Source organism: Aricia agestis, chromosome 4 (assembly GCF_905147365.1).
Source record: "Aricia agestis chromosome 4, ilAriAges1.1, whole genome shotgun sequence".
Taxonomy (NCBI): domain Eukaryota; kingdom Metazoa; phylum Arthropoda; class Insecta; order Lepidoptera; family Lycaenidae; genus Aricia; species Aricia agestis.
The window spans coordinates 14,995,677-15,017,812 of NC_056409.1; the positions used below are offsets into that span (position 1 = coordinate 14,995,677).

Consider the following 22,136-nt stretch of genomic DNA (forward strand, 5'->3'; position numbering starts at 1 on the left):
GTGTTCCTAAACTATTACCAGTATACTGGCCTAATCGCTTAGGCCAATGATCGCTTAGGTTTAAGATATTTTGATTTATGTCACACTTGACAGTACACTGATATTTTTTGGAAACACAACCCATATGTAGTCAGTGATGCCAACCTGCAGATAATTTCAGATCGGTGAGGAACCAATAGAAAATCTAGAAGTGTTTATTCTTACGCCATCTAGTTATGAATGTTACAAATAAAATTAAAAAATATAAATGAAAATCCCTCATTTTGTATTGTGTTTTTTAAAAAGTTCAAAGTTCAAACGACAAAATTGTAAGACCAAAGACTAAAGAGTAAAGACTTCGTGTTTTTCTATCAAGGATCAAGGAAGATCTTTAAGCAAAGAACTTTATGTACAGCCTGTCAAGAAAGCGAAGAAATTAAAAAGTGGCAACATCGTAGTGCCATCCCTTTTAAATGAATCTAGAAAAAAGGGATGACACTACGATGTTGCCACTTTTTAATTTCTTCACTTTCTTGACGGACTATAAATTAGCATACAACAAAATATTAAAAAAAAATTTAGTTGGACAAAACTAAATTAAATTGACTTTCTTTTACCCTGATAACAATATGACAATAGCAATTCTTTATTTAAAAAAAATATGAATTTTATATTTTTAAATTAAAAGAAGTTTAAAAGGGCCCATTCACGGCAGGACTGCACGGCAGTCCTGCGGTGAATGGGCCTTTTAAGAAATATTAGGTCGGATAAAATAATTACAATAAAACACATTAGGTTTCTATATTTTTTTTACAAAATCCCAGTAAAATGAACCCACTTGACATTTTGACTAAAATGGGCTCATGTTCTATGGTCTTGGTTCCAAACACTGATCTCCATTATACAATGTATAATGGAGGTCAGTGGTTCCAAATCTTGACACAATATAGCTCCTTTCATCGATACAATTTTACATTGCGTTAAAGCGCGATAGCACGCTTTGTTTAAGATTTGAGAACGTTTTGTAAACATCTGGATAGTAACCACAATGTGACTCCTCCACAGATCCGCCTATATATACAATAGCCACAGTGTGGCTATACCACAGTTGAGAGAGTATTGGACTTATTGGGATTTGGGGCTGGAGACCTTTGCTGGGGACAGACAAGAGTCAAGTCTTTACTTTTATAATACCTACATTGAAGATTAAAAAATAAAAAAACCCAGGCACAAACAGGGTCTGGGGAAAGGGGGGGATGGGAGGAATTTTTTGCCATTTCTTTGCAATACAATATTTTTACAACTAAAAATTATGATTTTTTTATTCTTTATAAACACCTAGCTTATAAATAATCTGATTTGCCCCCCCCTGGCCTAGAACCTGGGTAATTTACCCCCCTTTGGCCCAGAACCTGGGTAATTTGCCCCCCCCCCCCCCCCTGGCCCAGAACCTGGGTACGCCCATGTATGATGGTCAATGAACTATGGATTATGAAACCCAGATTATAGTTATTAAATATAAACACTCAGACTTGAGAGTCGAGACTACTCGAAATAAGTATTAATAAGTACGTAGAATTATTTAAAGTGGAAAGTATCCGTCCGTCTCCACGCTGAAACCACTGAACCGATTTTAATGAAAATTTTGAGGTGTCTCACGAGAGGACATAATATAACACGGGGTACTATTTTTTATGGACAGTTCAAGCGTTAAATATATTACTAGATAGTTAGAAATAGCAAAGCTATAAACGGCCAAGTATCTAATGTGGTATAAGTATCTAATAGCAAGCTCTTTATTAATCTAAGAAGGCGTACTTACGCGTTTCCACTGCCAGAGAAAGTAATCCAGTTGATAAAATCTGCTTGATTACGATTTTTGCCCCTTAAATACAACTCCGCCGCCAAATTTTGTAATATTCTATCACGCACTATTCTTCTTTCACGCACTTGCGATCCACACACAAAACCCATTATTACACAATTCTATTTTAAAAAAAATAGAAAAAAATTAATAATAAATAAAATAATTTCTACAGCCTCGAGTACCTTGTACCTACCAAAATATAAACCTGGCAATGACTGGCACACAAACTTGTCGACACAAGTTCCAGTCAAGGTCCTAATTTGGGACAATGTACTCAATGCTATGGCAATAAGAATAATTATTGAATGACTGTTTCTGTATGAGTAATACTGTACACAGACCACAGCTGTAGGTTTAATAAAACATCTGATTTTGGAATGTTTAAGAAATAGGTGAAACGAAAATAGATACATAAAAAGAACAATATTTCATATACACAGTAGGGACCTTAAAACATTCATAGGTATTGGCACTAAGTAACAACTTTGTACTTACAGTTAATTTACGGCAGAGTTTCCTCATACTCCAACTTTTGTGACTTCAACCACAGATTATACTTACTTATATTAGTAGTACCAACTTCAACATCAATTTTTACCTACAAAACTGGAGGGTCAGGTCAGGGTCAGGACTCTTGATTCTAGACACATATTTTGTCATAAACTGGAAGTATTGTTATGTTTAATTATTGTGACAAAGCTCAAAGTTCTGACTTCTCTAATCTTGCACAGTTTTGCAGAAAAATCAAAGAAAAAAATTAAATTAAATTAAGAAATTAAAGAAAAACCGCGTCAAACAACTTTAAAAAGTAATGGTATAATAATATTTACTGACTTTAAGTTTAAAATTCCTAGTGCATGGGCGTACCCAGGATTTTAGCTAGGGGGGGGGGGGGGGGGGGGGGTCATCAAAATTGTCTTTATAAATCCGACTGAAAATATATTTTCTTTCCATCACTTCATTTTGCGCAGAGTAGGTAACACGTTTTTAATTTCCACTTGCCAGGAAAATTGATGTTTATTTTATCTCTGCCCCCCCTGGCCCTACCTGGGTACGCCCATGCCTAAGTGTAAATATTTTTTTTTTACTTTTGTATGGCCAAGTGCCCGAGCGTCACGAGTTTCCCCATACAAAAGTGAAAAAAAAAGTTGGTCTTTCAGCGCTGCTACTTTCACAGTGAAGTCTCTACAAGGAACACGTACACACCCTAAAGTATTATCACTTATTTTTGTTACACACTGTATAGGGGGTTTCGGGGGCGATAAATCGATCTAGCTAGGCATTAGGTACTTTTTTAAGTTGTTTGGCGGGGTTTCTTTTTTATGTCTTAATTTAACCATATTAACCCTTAATTCACCTCTTGAACCCAGGGACTCACATCCAAAAGTCTTAGCAGCTAGTTTCCCCCAGGTCTCAGTACCTTCATGTAGTGACGCGGGCGACATGGTGCAGAGAGGATGAGTGCGTACATACCATATTTGGTGAGTTATTACGCCGAGTAAGTCCCAGGGACTCATACTAGTCAATTTAATGTTATGTTGCCCGCGACTTCGTCCGCGTGGACTTCAGTTTATAGCGCGCGATGTCAACAAAATTGGTGTCAAAAGCTTTTATAAAAAAACCCTGGTACCCCTTAAATCAATACAGCTGTGCAGTGTGCACACAATAAGTATTTCATTTTTTTATATTAAACTTTATATTTTATGCCAAATTTTAAAGCTTATTTAGGCCTCCAATTACACAACTTTACCCATAAACTATTTATCATTGATAGATTTAAGGTTACGTCACTGCACAGATAAAGTACTGAGTTATTTAATACCGTAGAATAGATATAACAATCGAAAAAAATCGAAACTTAAATGAAAGATGATACCACGTCTTATAGAAAGACTTTTGAGCAAGCGTCAGCGCGATATAGAAGACGCACGGCGCCATCTATTATGAATTGTTGGAACTAACTTAATGTGAACAAATTTACGCATTTTCACCCCCTTAAAACCCTTTTTTCCAGTAAAAAAGTAGCCTATGTCCTTTCTCAGGCTTTAGACTATCTGTATACAAAATTTCATTACAATCGGTTCGGAAGTTTTGGCGTTTGGCGTGAAAGCGAGACTGACAGACAGACAGACAGACAGAGATACTTTTGGCGTTTGGCGTGAAAGCGAGATTGATAGACAGACAGAGTTACTTTCGCATTTATCATATTAGTATAGATTATGTGCACACTGCACAGCTGTTTTTGGGTATTTTGATTAATTAAGGGCCGCGCTACACCGGAATGGCGCTGCCATGCGAGGCGAGCACTTTCAGCGCTGCCATTCCGGTGTAGCGCGGCCCTAAGAGGGGTACCACTTACCAGGGTTTTAAAAAGTTTTTAAATTTGACACAAATTTTGTTGACACCGCGCGCTATAAACTATTAACTAAAGTCCACGCAGACGATGTCGCGGGCAACAGCTAGTTATGAATAAAAACAATATTATATAGTAAAGTAGGTATGATTAGTTCTGTTACAATAATAAAGTAAAAAATAAACGCCATCTGTTTTCATATATTAGAATTAAAATGTTGATTGCATTGATATATTTTCTGGATGGAATATAGGCCAACACGGTACACTCGAACTCCTTTATTTTAGAGCGCCTTCTGTTGTCAACTTGTCACATATATTAGAAATGCAGTAGGAGTTCTATAAGATAAGATAGATTGATTATTATTATACCAAGTGATAATATTATTAAACATAATATTCTAACGTATTAAAAACTATAAACAAAAACATACTAACTAATAAGTATGATTAGTTCTATGTTACAATAAAGTAAAAAATAAAACGCCATCTGCTGAATCGTATTAGAACTAAAATGTTCATTCCATCGATATATTTCTGGATTTTTTATAATATTATACATAAAATATGTTTAAGATTTTTGAAATTTTATTTTAATACACATCCAAGACCCAGGAACATTGAAAACTTTTTGTTCCGCCTGCGGGACTCGAACCCAGGACCCCCGGCATGAGCGCTGGCCACGCGCAATGCGAATTCATTTTCATCGATATTTTCATGGAAATAAGATATTTTCCCACATCAAAATGTAGCCTATGTCCTTTCTCAGACTCTAGAATAACTGTATACAAAATTTCATTGCAATCGGTTCAGTAGTTTTGGCGTGAAAGCAAGACAGACAGACAGACAGAGATACTTTCGCATTTATAATATTAGTATGGATAGTATTACAGTTTAGGAAAATTTATCTTAAAGTCAGTAAAATATTATTTCATTACTTTTTAAAGTTATTTGGCGGGGGTTTTTTAAACTTCTTAATTTTATTTCATGCTTTTTAAACTTGTGTTGGTTATTGTGCAGAATAATTCCTATCAACAGGATCATATTATTATTATAACCCAATGAATACCATCTAGGAATGTCCTTTTGGATAAGGCCGTCAATATGAGTCCAAACATGAAACCTCCACTTTGGGTTCATATGGAGCTCGGCTCCTATAGAATCCAGGTGATATAAAAATCCAGGCATCCAAAAATTTACTGTTTATCTGCGTCTTACTAGTTGTCGCAATTAAAATGAGCCCAAACACGAAACGTGAGGAGTTGGGTATCCTATTGATTACCAGGTGATGCTGCAGCACCAGGTCAACTTTCCATTAATGTGTAAATATTCATAAATGTCACGAACTAGAATGCAAAATATAAAGCCCACCAAACGACTGCAGACAGACAGACAAACAGACAGACAGCCACGTCAAACTTATAACACCCCTATTTTTTGTCGGGGGTTAATAATACATTTCCGTTGAAAGTAAAAAAGTTTTAATATAACTTATTACAAAAGTAACTTATATATACGTTACACATAATATGGCCTCATCCAGACTTACTGATCAACTCTAAGGGTCAGTTCACACTGAATTCTAAAACGTAACTCGGGGTATTTTTAAAAGTAAAAAAAAAGTCATTGCGCGCGAAAATGCGCTGCTTATTTTTTTTAATACAATATTACAACAAGCGACTTCAAGCCTTGCCGTGAAGTATAGCGACACGTCGCGGTCGGTTGGCTGTCTGGATGCCGTTTATCTTATTATGTAATATTATGATAAAAATAAAACTTAAAAACAAAATCGACTTAATACAATATGATTAATTAAACGTAATAAACTTAATTTGTCTACAATAAATAAAACCTAAATGCTATGGTTCAAATCATATACATCAATATACCTAGCTCAGATCAAAAATCGAGGAATCTAGCTTTTTTATAATTCATAATATTTTTATTCCCTCGCTTTAACAATATTCATGTTATAAATATCTCTATGATGATACACAATCCATAATATACATGTCTCTGTCACTTGTACAAGAACATACTTCGTAATTGCCATAGCAATTTTCCCGGACGAGTGTGACTTATTAAAAGCTATTTAAATTCAGTACAACATTTACACTTTACAATACATGAGATCGTCGTGATAATTCCGGATTAGCATAGTTATAACTAAACTTAATCCTAATTAATAAAGATAAGCATCAAACATTTTTCGGTTGTTCTAATTTCATTCACACGTAAAAGCACGTAAACAAACAAAGACAACAATATAAGAAAATATAAATAAGTTTTAATTTCCGTACAACATCTTAAAAGATACAAAAGAGACAGAAAAATCTCTTTCTGAGTGCCGACAAAATAATTTATAATTATTATGTACGGCATTATTTCAAAATATACACAGACTTGTTCGATAAAATAAAAGTATACAAAGGATTTTTAATGTGAAACGATTTTTTATATTAAAATAAAATAAAATTATACTGTATATTCCTCTTATAAGACCAAACTTTTAAATTAAAATGGCAGAAAAATATTACAAGTTATTTTAGGTATTGCTAATACATACTTAAAATTACTTATAGAGTAACACAGATTAATTTACAAGTATTTCTTTCTACCACAGACATAGATCGAGATAGATACCGCATGTTGCTCCATTTGTATGTCACTTTTTTCTTACTTACTGTGACGTACCGATGATAAGAAACCTGTCCATTATCTAGGCCAACGTTTCTATTTGAATTTCTACAGCTCAATACGACACTTTTAGGCATTTAGGTATTTTTAAAATTCCGATTGACATCCGATTCCGATAGCAGACTAAAGAACACTTTCGAAAGACGAGCATTGCTCGTCATTTGGGAACGCTATATGGCAGGCGAAGTACTTACACATGCGGTATCTATCTTGATCTATGTCTGTGCTTTCTACCTATATTATAATATGAACTACGTTAGCTGATTCTATGTGCTTTTCAGCAAATAGATTTAATACAACTTAAACAACTATCATATAGATAAGAACAATACCTAGTATAAGGCTGCGTTTCCGCTGAAGCGGAGCGGAGCTTAGCGGTGCCCGAATTGACCAATCGTGCTATTCCAGCGGAATGACAGCGAAGATTTCGAGCATGGTGATTGGTCAATTCGGCACCGCTAAGCTCCGCTCCGCTTCAGTGGAAACGCAGCCTAAAACTTAAATATCAAGCATATTCCACTCAGACTGTGCCTCCTAGTTAGGTGGTTTATTTTTTTACAAAAATAACATAGACATGCGCCAACATAGATGACCTACATTATGTTATTATGCTTAAAGTATTATGAACCATTTAAATGTGAACAGCTAACATTTGTCGTCAAATAGACTATATCATATATCATATTATTATCACATTTCATTGAAAATAGTTTTAGCTTGTACTTGTTATAAAGTAATAACTTATTTTATACATTGCCCTCAATCTCCTTACGCCGAAATTCATATATCACGCACGAACCATACATATTTCCGGGATAAAAACTTTCCTATTTCCTTTCCCGGGACCCAATGCATATCAATACCAAACTTATCAATCACTATACCGCATTTACCGCATGTGTCGTATTTTTCCTTTTATTTTAAATGTAGGTAGTTTGTGTAATGTTTAAATTTCCGTTGAATAAACGTTTATTTATTTATACCTACTTTTGACGCGACAGCGCGACAGAGTTACTTTCGCATATTCAACATAAATATGGAAAGTATGGATAGGTATGGTTACTAGAATGTGTCCAACTAATACTCTTCGTAATCGTAATAATCATCATCTTGTCCGTTGTGCAACATCTTTGACAGTGACATTTCCGTCTCGTCCGCCTCAGCGTTCAGGTCGTCGTCATAATCATCCGCATCTAAAAATATATTAAAATATTATAAACAAAAAACCCTGAATTCAGATCAATAAATTGCAAAAAAATGTTTATTTGGACCAAATTTAACCACAAACGTAAGTGAACTACCACAAAAAAGTAATATGAAAAACTAGCTATTTAAATTATCATTGACGTGTTTGTCCACTTGGCACTTTCTACAGTTTTCTGCCTTCAGTAAATGCCGATCTTTAAACCCTAATCCTGGAATAGGCTGTGCCCCACCGCCATAGATACATCTATGTCTGAGACGCAAGTAATCCAAGACATTGTTAAAAAAAGAAGAAAGTGTCACCTTGTTCAGCGGGTGTAGGCGGCGCGGAGGCGGGTTTAGGCGAGGGCGGGACGGGCGTGCGCGGGGAGGGCGGGGCCGGCGCGCGGAGCGAGGGGAGGGCGGGGCTCGGCGCCGCCTTCTTCTTACGTTTGCGCGGCACCGGCGATGCGGGCACCAGTTCCATAGGTGTTGGAGGTTTTGCCCTGAAAACGAAGTTTTTGTCATTATTTTTGACAGACTTCCAAAAAGGAGGAGGTAATACGTTCGGCTGTATGTATTTTTTTTTTATGTATGTTCAATGATTACTCAGCCGTTTGTGGTCCGATTTACAAAATTCTTTTTGTGTTGTATATGATTTGACTTGAATTTGGTACCATGTTCCTAAAAGTGGTGACCTGATCCTCCTCAAAATTTATATGGAAACATATAGTGATTTCGATTTTTTCTGAAGTGTTTCAGGCATATACTACCAAAAAGTAAGATTTTGCATCAGGATGTACCCTGGTTCCGAAGGTACCCAACAGAACTTTTGAATCCTTATAGATACAAGTTCGAGGATTTTGGCTTTATTCAAATTACTCCAAGCAAAAGCTAATGGATTCTACATTATTTCTGCTGAACTTATTCTAAATTTTATTTTGGAAAAAATTGGGTTGGTTGGTTGGTATTAGTAAGATATTTGGGTTTTTCGGACGCCAGGTGTAAAATCAACCAGAAAAGTTACTTATTTTGCGTACGCTGCCGAAACTATAAAAGATAGAATTGGACGTTTAGTTTTGAAATTATGGCAAAATTAAAATATAACGATAGTGGGCGTCACCAAGCGGGGGTGCGTGTGCGGGAGGAAGACAATCTGTGCAGTGTGCACTATATGCATCCCTTCGGATAATGACTGCGTCCGCGTCGTCGATGTCAGTGTTGGAGTCTGTGAATTGACCTGGGAATCATTTTGCTGACCGAGTCTTTCCTGGGTAGGCTTTTAGCAGCCGTAACCGACATCCACGCGGGCGGAGCCGCGGGCGACCGCTAGTAATAATATGTACAACTCTAAGACAACGAGCTATAAGTAATATAGCCTTGTGGTCTCATAGGTAACTAAAAAGGGTAAAATTATTATTTTTTAACAAAAAATTAAAACCGACTTCCAAGGTAATTAAATTAAGAAATTTAAAAAAACCCCCGCCAAAACAACTTTAAAAAGTAATGAAATAATATTTACTGCCTTTAAGTTCAAATAATTCCTAACTTGTGTAAAGTAATATTTTAGTCCATAATAATTGTTGTCACGATGTGTCGGGGGACCGCCAAGTAAACTACAACCTACAACCGCCAAGTCGCTGGTTACTGGCTGGTGAAATCAAACATCTACATTAGCGGTCCCCCGACACACCTTGACAACAATTATGGACTAAAATATTACTTTACACAAGTTAGGAATTATTTGAACTTAAAGGCAGTAAAAATTATTTTATTACTTTTTAAAGTTGTTTTGGCGGGGGTTTTTTTAAATTTCTTAATTTAATTTTATTTCATACTTTTTAAACTTGTGTTGGTTATAGTGCAGAATAATTCCTATCAACAGAATCATATTCTCATGATTACCATCTATCAATGTCCTTTTTGATGAGGTCGTTAATAAGAGTCCAAACATCAAACCTCCACTTTGGGTTCATACGAAGCTCGGTTCCTATAGAATTCAGGTGATGCTGCAGCAGCAGCATGTAAATATTTACTGTTTATACTTTATCTACTTCTTACTGGTTGTCGCAATTAAAATGAGCCCAAACACGAAACCTCTGCTCTAAGTTGGCGAGGAATTGGATATCCTATTGATTACCGACAAACAAACGACTACAAGTTGCTAACGGCCTTTCATGAACCAGATAAAACCTGATTGTCCAGCACTGAGCAGGCTGATGATGATGAATTATAGCTAAGAACACTTTCGATTATGTCAGCTTTCAAACACAAAAAACTAGATCAAAATCGGTCCACCCGTTTGGATGCCACAGACTTCTGTCCGTGGCATCCAAACACACACAGACAAACAGACAGACAGACAGACAGACAGACAGACAGACACGTCAAACTTATAACACCCCTCTTTTTTTATTTATTTATTTATTTATGCTTTTTGCACAATGTTGGTATATAGGCGGAATTAATGCCGGATGGCATTCTCTACCAGTCAACCTTTAGGTGTCCAGAAACAAAATTGTGTAGGTGTAATATACTAGTACATATTATTTATTTATATACCTACTTATATACTTAAATAATAATATATAAGTATATTATATATATTTTATAAAATAATAATAATATATAAAAACTTTCATAGATACAATAATTATTTAATACTTTTCTGCCAATTGCTTCAAATAAAACTCCCGCACTTTGCGCTTAAATGTGTCCCTGGTTTTGGTTAGCCTGATGTCACGAGGAAGAGAATTCCAGAGAATAATAGCCTGTACATTGAAAGACGAGTGGATGATGTCCGATCTATGAGAAGGGCAAGAAAGGAGTGCATTGTTAGAGGATCGAAGGGATTTATCATGAGTACTGGAACGGTATTGGAAAAGGGGGGGTTAGGTATTTAGGAGCATTAGGATGATGCAACAAGGAGTTAAGCATACACAAGGCCCTAGTAGAGCGGCGCTGTCGTATTGGTAGTCAGTGTAGTTTAGAACGAAAAGTAGAGACATGATCGAATTTGCGTAGATTGAAAATAAATCTTAAACAGTTATTGAGTAGGCGATCAAGTTTATTGAGTTTGTCAGCGTTTAGGTCGAAATAGCACACATCACCGTAGTCAATGATGGGAAGGATAAGTGACTGGACGAGCATTAGCTTGACTGAAGAAGGAAGGAAGTTTTTAAACCGATAGAAGGATCGCAGGATACCAGTGACTTTGCGAGGGACGTGTGAGATTTGAGCTTGCCAAGTTAAGGTCGAATCAATGTATAATCCAAGGTCCTTGACGTTCGAATTAAATGGAATGACACAATTATTATATATTACTGGTGGAACGGCACTTTGATCAACCTTGCTTAAATTTCTAGCACTACCTAATAAAATGGCTTACCGCAATAATTGCTATCGCATTGCTCTCGCAAGATACGTGATACGGGGGCAGGGCTACCTTTTTCCCTTTAAAAAAATACTAACTCAACAACAGGTTGCACTGGGGTGGTCGGCGCGGGCAGCGGCGTGCCAGGCTGGTCCAAGCTCTTGAGTATGTCGTAGTTGATTTTGGAGCTAATTTTCTTCTCAGCCAACATCTTGCCGATCGCCTCGCCCGCCGTCGCGGCGTTACACGCCACCTTCTTCTTGTATGAACCTCGTATTTTGCGTTTTTTGTCCTTGTTTTCTTCTTTCTCTCTTGCTTTCATTTCTTCTTTGACTGTAAAAAATGAGATATATGATATAGTTCTTCTTTATCGTACGCAACTTTAACTTTTACAAGCAATGGGTTATGGCATATTGAAGAGGAATTATTTTCGGTATTTAAGGGTTGTTTTTTTTTAAGGTATCTTACAGTAGATATTTGTGGACACTGTCACATCTTATAATCCGTTACTATGTCTATTCTTTCATACTATTTATTTATATATTATTTGCATTTCAACTTTATCCATGCTAAAGGTGCAGGTGGAGAGTATCTGACGATCTTGCAATCATTTACCTAACTACATAACAACATACACCGGAGTGAACGAGACAACGACAGACAAATTTCTAGCTCCATAATCGCACATTTGTCCGCACCGTACGCGTCAAACGCACCGCATACGGCATAATTCACGAAATGCTGCGCGTTTGACGCGTGCGTGCTGACAAATGTTAAACTACATGTTGACTCACTCTTTTGATTCTTCAAGTAATCAGCGTTAATGTTGTTCCACAGCTGTGTCTTGTATCTCGCCTCCTCCTCCGTCATGATGAGCGAGTCGATGTACTCCTCGTCGTTCTCGCTGAGCAGCAACTCTTCTGGCGTGTTCAGGTCTTTGCTGAACTGACCCTTCACTTCCGGCTTCACGAATTTATCCGATTTATCGTCTGTGTGACCGAGGCCCATTACTGCTAGCTCGGGGCCTAAAAATAGTTATGAGATAAAAAGCCACTGATTGAAATGTTTTAGATGTGTTTTTGGTACAAGAGGCAGATCACTGTCCTTTCAGTTTGTGCCATTAGTCAAGTAGCCGGCCGAAGAAAAATCGGCGAAAAGCTCCACACTGTGTGACAGAGGCAGACATTATAGAAATAGAACGTTTTCTCATTGTCTGTTATGTAAGAAAAGCGGCTAGTTACAAAAGTCTAAGGGCTTGTTTCACCACTTCCTGATAAGTGCCGGATAGGCTATTCACAACTTATATGACAGATTCTCCATACTCTATCTGTCAAGTTAAGTTGTGAATAGCCTATCCGGCACTTATCAGGAAGTGGTGAAACAGTCCCTAAATATTGTGTTATTATAACGTCGGTAGACCTTTTTATTTGTAAGTGAATTGAACTGTTACATAAATTAATTCAATCCTATACATCCTTACCAAGGCCTTTCTCAATCTTCATTTTCTCGTGTTTGGGTAATACCGAGTTGCCGGTGGTCTCCACGCCCTTTGCGATCTCGCCGATAATGGTGATGGTGTCCTCCGCCGCGAACTGCGACGCCTCCGCGTCTTCTATGTTCGCCTCGGCTATAAATAATATAATACGTTTGGCACTCGAGGACTGCCGCGATAAAGCTATTGCATAGCATTTTTTATCAACTTATCCAATTATAATTCGCATACTTGAGAATAGCATAGACTGCATTTATAGACGCACAAGACGCATTTATAGGAATTATAGGCCTTGGGTCACACAGGAGCAACAGCTTCTATAAAAATTCTCTTGAGCTGGGAAACTCCAAAAAATGGTACGTTCTCAGGATCGTCAAATTGGCGGTCTGTCTATCTGTTTGTTACCTCAAACACACTTAAACCGCTAAATTGTTTTTGAGGGCAAATATGGTATGGACTATGGAGATACTTTTGTTTATGGAAAGGGCATAAGTACGACAAATGAATTTTTGCGCAACTAAGGATGTGGCAACATTTAGTTTTATAATAAGCGATCATCGCAAGAATACTTAGGGTGGGTTGTACCAGAGGCGGGGTTAAAGTTAAAGTTACAGTTAAGGCTAATTTAACTCTAACCTTAACTTTGACCACAGAATTTGACAGATGACAGCTGGTCCGATAAGGCTATAAGTGAACGTGGGCGGGGGCGCTGCTGGTAAAGGAGAACTGTCAAGAATGGCGTTTTTGTATGATGACAGCGTTAGTTCCTTTTTTCGCCACGAGCATTTAAAGCCTTGTCGAGCTCTATGGCTATGGTTAAATATGGCGTCCATTTTTGACTTTAACCAAAGATTTGACATTTTGCATTGTAGTTAAAGTTACAGTTATAGTTAAGTAAGTTGGTGCAACCCACCCTTACAGTGCTTATTATTGTTTAAAACTGTATACTTATTACTTACGATCCCCTACAACAGATGACACTGGTACACCGGCGGTTTTCTTCCGTCGCTGTTTGTCCTTTTCCAACTGAGCTTCTATCTCCCTCTGTAATTCTGTCAACTCCTTCTCTCCATCTTCTTCTTCGAGCAGCTACAAAATATGATTTTTAACATGAATATTAACATGAAGGTTATTTTTCAAGGTTGCCTGTTACTTATCACCTTAAGAAGCGCTAAAGAAATTAAAGGAAAATATAAAGTAACAACTCATTGTCAATATCTAGGGCAAGGTATTCTTAATACATAAACCGAGTCATCTGACCGAACATAAACAAGGAAAATATTAATACTGGAAATTCCGAGGAACAAATACAACAATGGTTGCAGGTGAATGAATATAAAATTAATATGAAAGTAAATTAATTCGCTAAGGCTCACTAGCACAGATGTAGCTTAAATAATATTACCTTGTGTTAAATAAAAAAATCATGTATTTTATAAATACGACTAGCGACCCGCCCTGGCTTTGCACGGGTATAAAATCTATACTAATAATATAAATGCGAAAGTATCTCTGTCTGTCTGTCTGTCTCGCTTTCACGCCAAAACTACCAAACCGATTGTAATGAAATTTTGTATACAGATAGTCTAAAGCCTGAGAAAGGACATAGGCTACCTTTTTACTGAAAAAAAGGGTTGTAAGGGGGTGAAAATACGAAAATTTGTTCAAATTAAGTTAGTTCCAAAAATTCATACTAGATGGCGCCGTGCGTCTCTTACATCGCGCTAACGCTTGCCCAACATCTTTCTATAAGAGGTGGTATCATCATTCATCATACATTTGACTTTCGATTTTTTTCGATTGTTATTTCTTTTTTACGTTATTTAATAAGTCAGTACTTTATATTATATACAGTGACGTAACCTTAAACCTATCAATGATAAATAGTTTATGGGTAAAGTTGTGTAATTGGGGGGCTAAATAAGCTTTAAAATTTGGCATAATATATAAAGTTTAATTTAAAAAAATGAAATATTATGTGCACACTGCACAGCTGCATTTAAGGAGTACCAGGGTTTTTTTATAAAAGCTTTTGACACCAATTTTGTTGACATCGCGCGCTATAAACTGAAGTCCATGCGGACGAAGTCGCGGGCAACAGCTAGTATAATATATATAAGTAGCAATGATAAGTAGCCTATGTCACTCACAAAAACACTCACTGGGCACCTGCACCTCCTCCTCTAGAATAAATTGACGCCAATATCGACGAGAAATTGTACGCCAATGTCGACAGAGAGTAAATACATACTAATATTATAAATGCAAAAGTGTGTCTGTCTGTCTGTTTATCTATTACCTCTTCACGCCCAAATCACTGAACCGGTTTTGATGAAATTTGGTATGGAGATACTTTGAGTCCCGGGAAAGGACATAGGATACTTTTAACCCGGAGAAATGTACGGTTCACGCGCGATAAACCGATTTTGGCGCAACGGAGTTACGGGCGTCATCTACTATTATGCTATTTTGTCCCAGGTAATAGCTCTAAATCAGATCTGCCCAAGCATGAGCCTTATTATTTGCAGCATTGCTAAATAAAAATAATAAATGCGTTCAAATAGTAATACGTTTGCAATTAAGTAATAATGGCCAATTAGTGCAAATCATAAAAATGTTCAAAAATTATTGCCAACCAGTTCTAGACTGTCGCCGTACAATTCAAAAGTATCTGGCAAGGACAAAAACATTGATGAGCTATTATAAGTTTAAATTGTATATTTTTCTATTTATTAATTTCATGCAATGCGTTATTTATGCGCCAAAAGTAGCTTATGTTATTACTGTACATGTAAGTTGTATTTTTAACATTCTATGGACAATATGACATTGGTTATTATTAGGCACTGCCACATAAAGATCATCATGCGAATAAATTCTAGTGTTATTAAACTATAGACCGAGACGTTTAAAAAATTGCTCGAAACTACATACAATATACAAATTGTTTTCATTTATAATGAAGCTTTATTTCACGTCTCATGGTTTGAACCCAATTTGAACCCTATTTCACTCACTTTTTGAAGTCTCTCTTTATCTCTCTTCCTGGCGGCTCTGAACGCCGGCGGGTCCTGCTTCTCCTCCAAGTCCACGGTCATGAACTCGTCCAGAGTGAGCGCGCTGGACGGCGTCTCCCCAAACTCCATCAGCCTCTTCCGTAGAGTGGTCTCATGGACTTTCACAATCCGTACCACGTCTGTAGGTGTTCTAGAAAAGTCGTGAAGTCGGGCTGCTATGAGGAGGGCTGGAATGTTCAATGAAAACATATTTGAGGTAAAAAATACTGAGAAGCTAGGGAGAGCCGGGAAGAAACGGATGCGTCGTGTCGTTCGAATAACGCAAAGATGCATTGCAACAACGCCCATCAATCATCAACACAATACAAGACGGTAAAAAGTAAAAACGCTGTCCTGTCACTTCATCTCTTGTCCATCGTTCCTTCAAAACAACGCATTTGACAATACAACGCAGTGTTGCCTATCCGCCGGTACGTTAATCAGGAAGTGGTGAAACAGACCCTTAGTGTGTTTAAATTTTTTTTCTATTAGATTTAAAAATTTTATAAATAAAAAGTTACCAATTTATGTACGAGTATATTTTTATTTATTATACGATATCCACAACTTTTTCACAGATTCTCCATACTTACAGGTCGAGAAAGTATCCGGCACTTATCAGGAAGTGGTGAAACAGGCCCTTAACATAATAAAAAAGAACATAGCAATAAGATAGAAATATTATTTTCATTTGTAATTTTTTTTATTAAATGTCGACAGCAACTGCTCATCAACTTCTAGATTATACACAGAAAATGGATCCGTTTCTGTGAGATTATAGCATTGTTTCGCACCAATCAGTTACCTACTTTGTATGCAAAAGACCTTCAATGGTGCCCGATTTAGCCTGTTTCGTTGTTGAATTTTTACAAAATTATACATATTTACAAAATTCTGTAAATCTGTATAAATATCTGTATCCAGTACTTATCTGTATTACTCACCAAAAATCTGTATTTACGGAGAAATCTGTATACAGTGTGTAACAAAAACAAGTGATAATACTTTAGGGTGTGTACGTGTTACTTGTAGAGAGTTCACTGTGAAAGTAGCAGCTCTGAAAGACGAAAATATTTTTTCACTTTTGTATGGGCAAGGGCCCGAGCGTTACGAGTTTCCCCATACAAAAGTGAAAAAAATTTTTGGTCTTTCAGCGCTGCTACTTTCACAGTGAACTCTCTACAAGGAACACATACCTACCCTAGAGTATTATCACTTATTTTTGTTACACCCTGTATATGGCAACACTGATACAACGCATCAATGTAGGCAAAGGTCGAAGCGACACTGCTGCAGCAACGCACCGCATTGCAAGCAATATGACTTCGCTCTCAGAAGTAGGACATTAACTTTAAAGATACCATTGTTATCGAAACGTGGTACGTACATTGAAATTTGAAACAAAGAAATAAGAATGGATCATCAACAAATGAATATTTATTTGTAACGGACTAATGGAGTTCAATGATTGCCCTTTGCCCTTTGCTAAAAATATTTAGCATTGTAACACACTATTTACTAGTCAATTGAAATGTTACAATTTTAGGACCAAATATTGCATTTATTAGAGGACGCAATTTTATTATTATTAAAAGCTTTTTTTTAACTTGCTCTGTACGTATGTTCGGGTGAAATTTTGGAACTCAATTTTGAAGCAGATATATTTAACCAATTGAGCTGAAATTTTGCATACATGTTTAGTTTAGATGACAATGCATGATATTGTATGTGACATCACTCTAAATCCAATATGGCCGACCATCCAAGATGGCGAAATAGTTATTTTTTATCCAGTCCTACAATATGGATATTAAATGAAAGGGCTTTTTGAGAGTAACTCGAAAACGAATGTAATGTCATTCTACAACCAATATGGCGGCTCATCCAAGATAGGGGAATTTGATTAAGTATAATTTATTTTAGGAATATGTTGGGGGGGGGGGGGGGGGGGAGGGGGGGTTCAATAGAAGCTTAACCTCAAGTTTGTGGGGTCACGACTCACGACCCTTGTCCCCCGGCCGCCATCTTGAAAAAAGGGTGACAACACTATTTTCGCGACTTCTCGGAAACTAATACGTCTTACAAAAACTTTGTTCAATCATAATTTGTTGCAAATTATTTTGCCTAAAAATATGTACTTATATATAAGCAAAAAAGTGAGAATTTATTTTTTCATTTTCAATTTAATTTTCTTATTACTTTTTAACTTTGTTTAATATATTTTACAAAAAAATTGCCTCAGACCAACCTTGTAGATGATCTTTTGAGGAAAAGATCCCCGATCCCCCCCACCCCTCCCCCCCTCTCATGAAATTAATTTTCTGCAGATGCAAATAAAAGGAAACTGTGGAAGCATGTGTCGCTGCAGAAAAACAGACCTTTACAGTATAGTAGGCATATTATGTAGACTATTATAAATTATAATAGGCATGCTTTAATATAGTATGCATATTATATATGTAGTATAGTAGGCATAAATAAATAAAGATTTGTTTGTTTGTGGAAGTGTCATAAGTTACCTTAGATATACAAAACTCACCGGCCGCCGCGGCACCGCAAACTCCGGATGGCCTTCGACCAGAGTGGATGGAGTCCTTCTTCATCCACTGCACAAGCCGTAGCGCCCTCACGTTCACCATTTTGTGGGTCACAAGCTCTGCAAGACTCACCGGCACCGCAAACTCCGGATGGACGTCGACCAGAGTGGATGGAGTCCTTCTTCATCCGCTGTACCAGCCGCAGCGCCGTCATGCTCACCTCGTGCTCCTTATCCTCGAACTTCAGTTGCGACGCGAACCGCAGTATGTATAGACAGGGATCTAAAAATTGAAGTTTAAACTGATGTGACGTGTGATTAGAGAAACCCTCTATGGTCGAGGGTGTCTATGGTCTCCACGCTTAGAAAATCTGTGTGTGAGACCTGAAAGCGGAGTCTTATACCTTTTACAACGAATTGAGTGTAGGGTAGAGGTGTAAGAGACTTTTTTTTATTACTTATCAGAGAGTGAGCGGTCACAGTCAACAGTACAAGCGGTCAGTTTTTCGTTCTTTGTGTATTATTAATTACTAGCTGTCCCGGTGAACTTCGTGTCACTTAAAAACGTTCCCTGAACTTCTAGGATTGTTTTAAGACCAACATTAGCCAAATCGGTCCAGCTGTTATCGAGTTATAGCGTTACTGACACAATTGAAAATCAATTTTTATATATATAGATTACGTTATAAATATAATATACCCACATAGGGGACGTTCTGCATGGCCGCGTCAGAATTGCTCCTGAGTCCTGTGTGACTGCGGTCAGAACGAATGCGAACGCAGAACGCTTGAACGCGTGACCACTTTCTGTCTGATAGTTCATAGGTCTCTAAGATTATGTAGGTCGAAAGTTAAAACTGTGTTAGTAAGTCAAATATTCAGAATCATTGCATTTGCCCATAAGGCAGGACCGGTTCCTATAATATTAATATCTTTTGAAGTTGTAACACTAGAAAATATAATTTGGTTGCAGCAAATTACATCATGTTCCATTATACATTCACGAGAAAGTTGTCAATTTTATGTAAAACTCGCTTCTGACCGTGTCGAGGTATGTCCTTCAAATAAACTTTTAGGTCGAATTGAAAAACAAAGGTTCATAACAAAATATAAATAATTTAAATATAATTATTTTAAACTTAACAATATAATCTTAACTCTACAGAAGATATAAACGTAAAGTACGTAGTTTCATTGTGAATATCATTCACAGCAACTTGAAAATCTTGGCTTGATTAGTAAGATCATAAATGGATAACCTAAAAAGTAAATTAATAACTTAAATACTTGTATAGATAATATTATATTTTGTGTAATTAATGATTTAAGTTCATTACCCCCATGCAGAGTGCAAAAATAATGTTTAAAGGATATTTAACGTACACGAAGGTCTATTGTTAAATGTTAAACTTGTTAAGGTCATGAGTTCATTCACATGGTTCTTGACTTCCTGTCGTTCCTGAGCAAAGACAACTTTAAACAGCCCCACAAACATAACTAGCAGAGAAAATAGCTTGTGCATTTAAATCGTTTATTCATTTAAAATATAGTGGTCCAGGAATACGCGCGGGGACGACTGACCCTAAAGTGTCGATTTTATAATTCATTTTAATACTTGAAAATAAGCCCCGAATTGTTTCATTTTCTAAAATTAAAGACGAACTATAATGATTATGAAAAAAGTGTTTTGAGCAAATTAAGGTTTTATCAATACCTTTTTAGATATTTAAAAATATTAAAGAAAAGACAGCAAACTTCGAAGATCCAAGCAAAAATATGTCTAAAACAAGGTTTTTTGTAAAAAAGAAACTATCGAGCATTTTTTGAGTAATCGTGTTTTCGTCTTGAGCATTTAATCTTTATGAACTGAAGTTACTTGTGTCAAAAAATCAGTTTTCTAGACCTTACAGATTTTGATATCTAGGTTAAAGTATGTAGTCAAGTTAGGGTCATATGGGCTCTTAATATTTTAATAGACGGGCGTGAGCGTGAAGAGAGAAGGACAATGTTTGATTGACGACCTCTGTGGCTCAGTGGTGAGCGCGTTGGTAGCTCAAGCCGGGGGTCGCGGGTTCGAATCCCGCCGACGGAACAAAAAGTTTTCAAAGTTCCTGGGTCATGGATGTGTATTAAATATGTGTATCATATAATAAAAATCTTAAATATATGTATAGTATAAAAGTATTAAATATATTTCCGTTGTCTGGTACCTGTAACACAAGTCCTTTAGGTACTTAGCACGGGGCCAGACTGACGTGGTGTGAAGCGTCCATAGATATTAAAAAAAATATATAAAAAATTTTTTTGGGGTTAGTCGCCCTCTTAAAGTCAACTCATTTGCCTACTTTAATAGGGTTGTAGCAGTGAGGTCACTGCATAGAATCTAGATTTTAGAGAAATTCTAGGCAGACCATGAAAATCGGTAATGACTAATGACATTGAGAAAGCTGCGGCCTGCGACCTATGCAGGACATCCGTTAAGTTGATCTCTATTCAGATAAAGGTAGGTAGAGAAATCATACATGTATTCGTCCATGGGAAAGGTAACACTTGTAAGTACCACACCTGGCTTTCAATAAGCCCTCTGAGATATACGTTTGAATTACTTCGTTAACACCTTTTTTAAAAGCTCTTATTACTTTTGATCCATCATAGACTAATATAATAGAGGTATCAGATAGCTGAGCTAAATAGAAATATTAGGAACTCAAGGAATTTTCTTTAGACAAGTTATTTGGCCAAGAGAAATGTAATGCTGACCGAGCCCAGTATATTTTAATAACCTCCTCCTTTGTGGAAGTCGGTTAAAAAGATTACAAAGGGTAATTCACATACGGATACAACGTACGAGAAGCTTGCTACAAATTACAATAAAGTGAGTCCACATTGCTTTGTTGCACCGCGGTGCGACGTCGCAGCGGCAATGCTCCGACATTTTACGATTTTTTTTATATTAGTATTTTGACAAACCCACGAACGGGAGGAGATGAAGCGGGAGAGTTTATGACTAGTTGCGCTGTTACCTTCAATCTAATACAGATTTGGCATATTCCGTTTCGCAACCAAGCGCGTGGTTTCCATCCATCCACATCCACAATTTTGCACCAAGGTAGGTGGAGAAGGGGTCACGGATAGTAATATTATGTATAAATGTATACTGATGTCGAAATTTGTCATGTCATGTCCCTGTAAGGCTGTGAGTTGTGACTTGTGACCATGCTGAGAATGTGCATGATGACAATTTAAAACACACCGCAAGAAAAATAAGTGTTGTGGCTTCGCTCGTAAGTTTGTAGCCGCTGGCCCCGATTCTCGAGCGTCGAATGTCGTTTCGATCGCAAGCCGTCTCACACGCGTATGCGAAATCTAGTGAGATAGCTTGCGGTGGAAACTACAAAGCGTCAACGCTTAAGAATCGTGGCCCTGGAGTCTGGACCCAGACCAGTCATACTCAACCTTTTTTTCGTTTTGTCTCGATGTCGCGGGCCGCAACCAAAATTTTTTAGAGTTAAGTAATAACGTTTTTCAAAATTAACGATTTAGAAGTAGAAAAGTTTTCACATATTTAACAACGACTTTGCTCTATTTTACCGGTGGCCGGT

General features: G+C 37.0%; 1 protein-coding gene across 1 annotated transcript in view; it reads right to left on the minus strand.

Annotated features, from left to right (window-relative positions):
* Positions 1–7,837: 7,837 nt before the first annotated feature.
* LOC121726590 (transcription factor IIIB 90 kDa subunit) overlaps positions 7,838–22,136 on the minus strand; it is a 39,814-nt gene continuing 25,515 nt past the window's right edge. Inside the window, exons 4-11 of the mRNA XM_042114012.1 lie at positions 18,668–18,817; positions 15,960–16,186; positions 13,902–14,031; positions 12,931–13,077; positions 12,245–12,475; positions 11,549–11,783; positions 8,402–8,583; positions 7,838–8,088 (exon numbers count right to left, since the gene is read on the minus strand). Of these exons, the coding sequence (XP_041969946.1) occupies positions 7,973–8,088; positions 8,402–8,583; positions 11,549–11,783; positions 12,245–12,475; positions 12,931–13,077; positions 13,902–14,031; positions 15,960–16,186; positions 18,668–18,817 (1,418 nt within the window). The 3' untranslated portion in view covers positions 7,838–7,972. The remainder of the gene's footprint in view (positions 8,089–8,401; positions 8,584–11,548; positions 11,784–12,244; positions 12,476–12,930; positions 13,078–13,901; positions 14,032–15,959; positions 16,187–18,667; positions 18,818–22,136) is intronic.